The sequence below is a fragment of the Mesitornis unicolor genome, unplaced genomic scaffold, assembly GCF_000695765.1.
Source record: "Mesitornis unicolor isolate BGI_N332 unplaced genomic scaffold, ASM69576v1 scaffold25863, whole genome shotgun sequence".
Classification (NCBI taxonomy): Eukaryota; Metazoa; Chordata; class Aves; order Mesitornithiformes; family Mesitornithidae; genus Mesitornis; species Mesitornis unicolor.
The window spans coordinates 6,435-7,162 of record NW_010177045.1 but is presented as its reverse complement, the minus strand read 5'-3'; the positions used below and the strand labels follow the sequence as shown (position 1 = coordinate 7,162).

The 728-nt window shown below is 63.0% G+C and overlaps 1 protein-coding gene across 1 annotated transcript in view; it reads right to left on the bottom strand.

Moving 5' to 3' along the window:
• Window positions 1–261, bottom strand: part of SLC25A1 (solute carrier family 25 (mitochondrial carrier; citrate transporter), member 1) — a gene marked incomplete at its 5' end in the record, with an annotated part of 5,908 nt that extends 5,647 nt beyond the window's left edge. Inside the window, one exon of the mRNA XM_010181938.1 lies at window positions 107–261. Within this exon, the coding sequence (XP_010180240.1) occupies window positions 107–261 (155 nt within the window). The remainder of the gene's footprint in view (window positions 1–106) is intronic.
• Window positions 262–728: the final 467 nt, after the last annotated feature.

The following is a 728-nucleotide window of genomic DNA, read 5'->3' as shown; positions in this document are numbered from 1 at the left end:
CCCCGGGGAGGCGGCGGGAACAGCCGGCAGCGAGCGCTCAGGAGGTGAAAGAGCAAGCAGGGCAGCCCCGACACCCAGCCAAGGCTCTCGGCCACGAGCTGGATGCGGCAGAGCCAGAGGAGAGAGGATGTCCTTCAGGGAAGGTCGCTCTGCCTGGCCCTGGAGAAGGTGCCTCCAGCGGGGGATCCCGCTCCTGGCGCAGGGAATCACTCCCCAAATGCAGTGAGTCCACAAGTGCCCCAGCTGCCAGTGATCCTGACCCTGCAAGGCCCAGTGGGGAAGGGAGAGAAGGGAAAAATACCTGTTTGTCAGCCATTTGGCATGGTTTTCCCAGAAAAAGTTTAGGTCTCTTTGTGGAGGGGCCAGACGAGTTATCTGAGGACGTGGCTGCGGCCCTCAGGCACGGCTGGGGAAAGCTGGCAGGAAGGAGAAGAGTGGTTTTGGGGACAGTGGGAGAGTGCGGCCCCTGCAATGCTCATGCACAGCATGACGACATGGGCACACACAGGTTCAGCTGGTGACCTCAAGTGCTGTTAGCGAGCAGCTTCTGGGGACACCACCACCACCCCAACCAGCCCATCCTGGGGACTCCAGCTCTGGCGCCCAGCACAGGATGGGTGCCAGGGCAGGAGGGTGCAGCTGCAATGGGGAAGACAAGCAGAGCCTGGGGGGGCCCACACACACCACTGCTGCGCAGCCAGGGCCAGTGCTGCCACCCCCTGCAAACC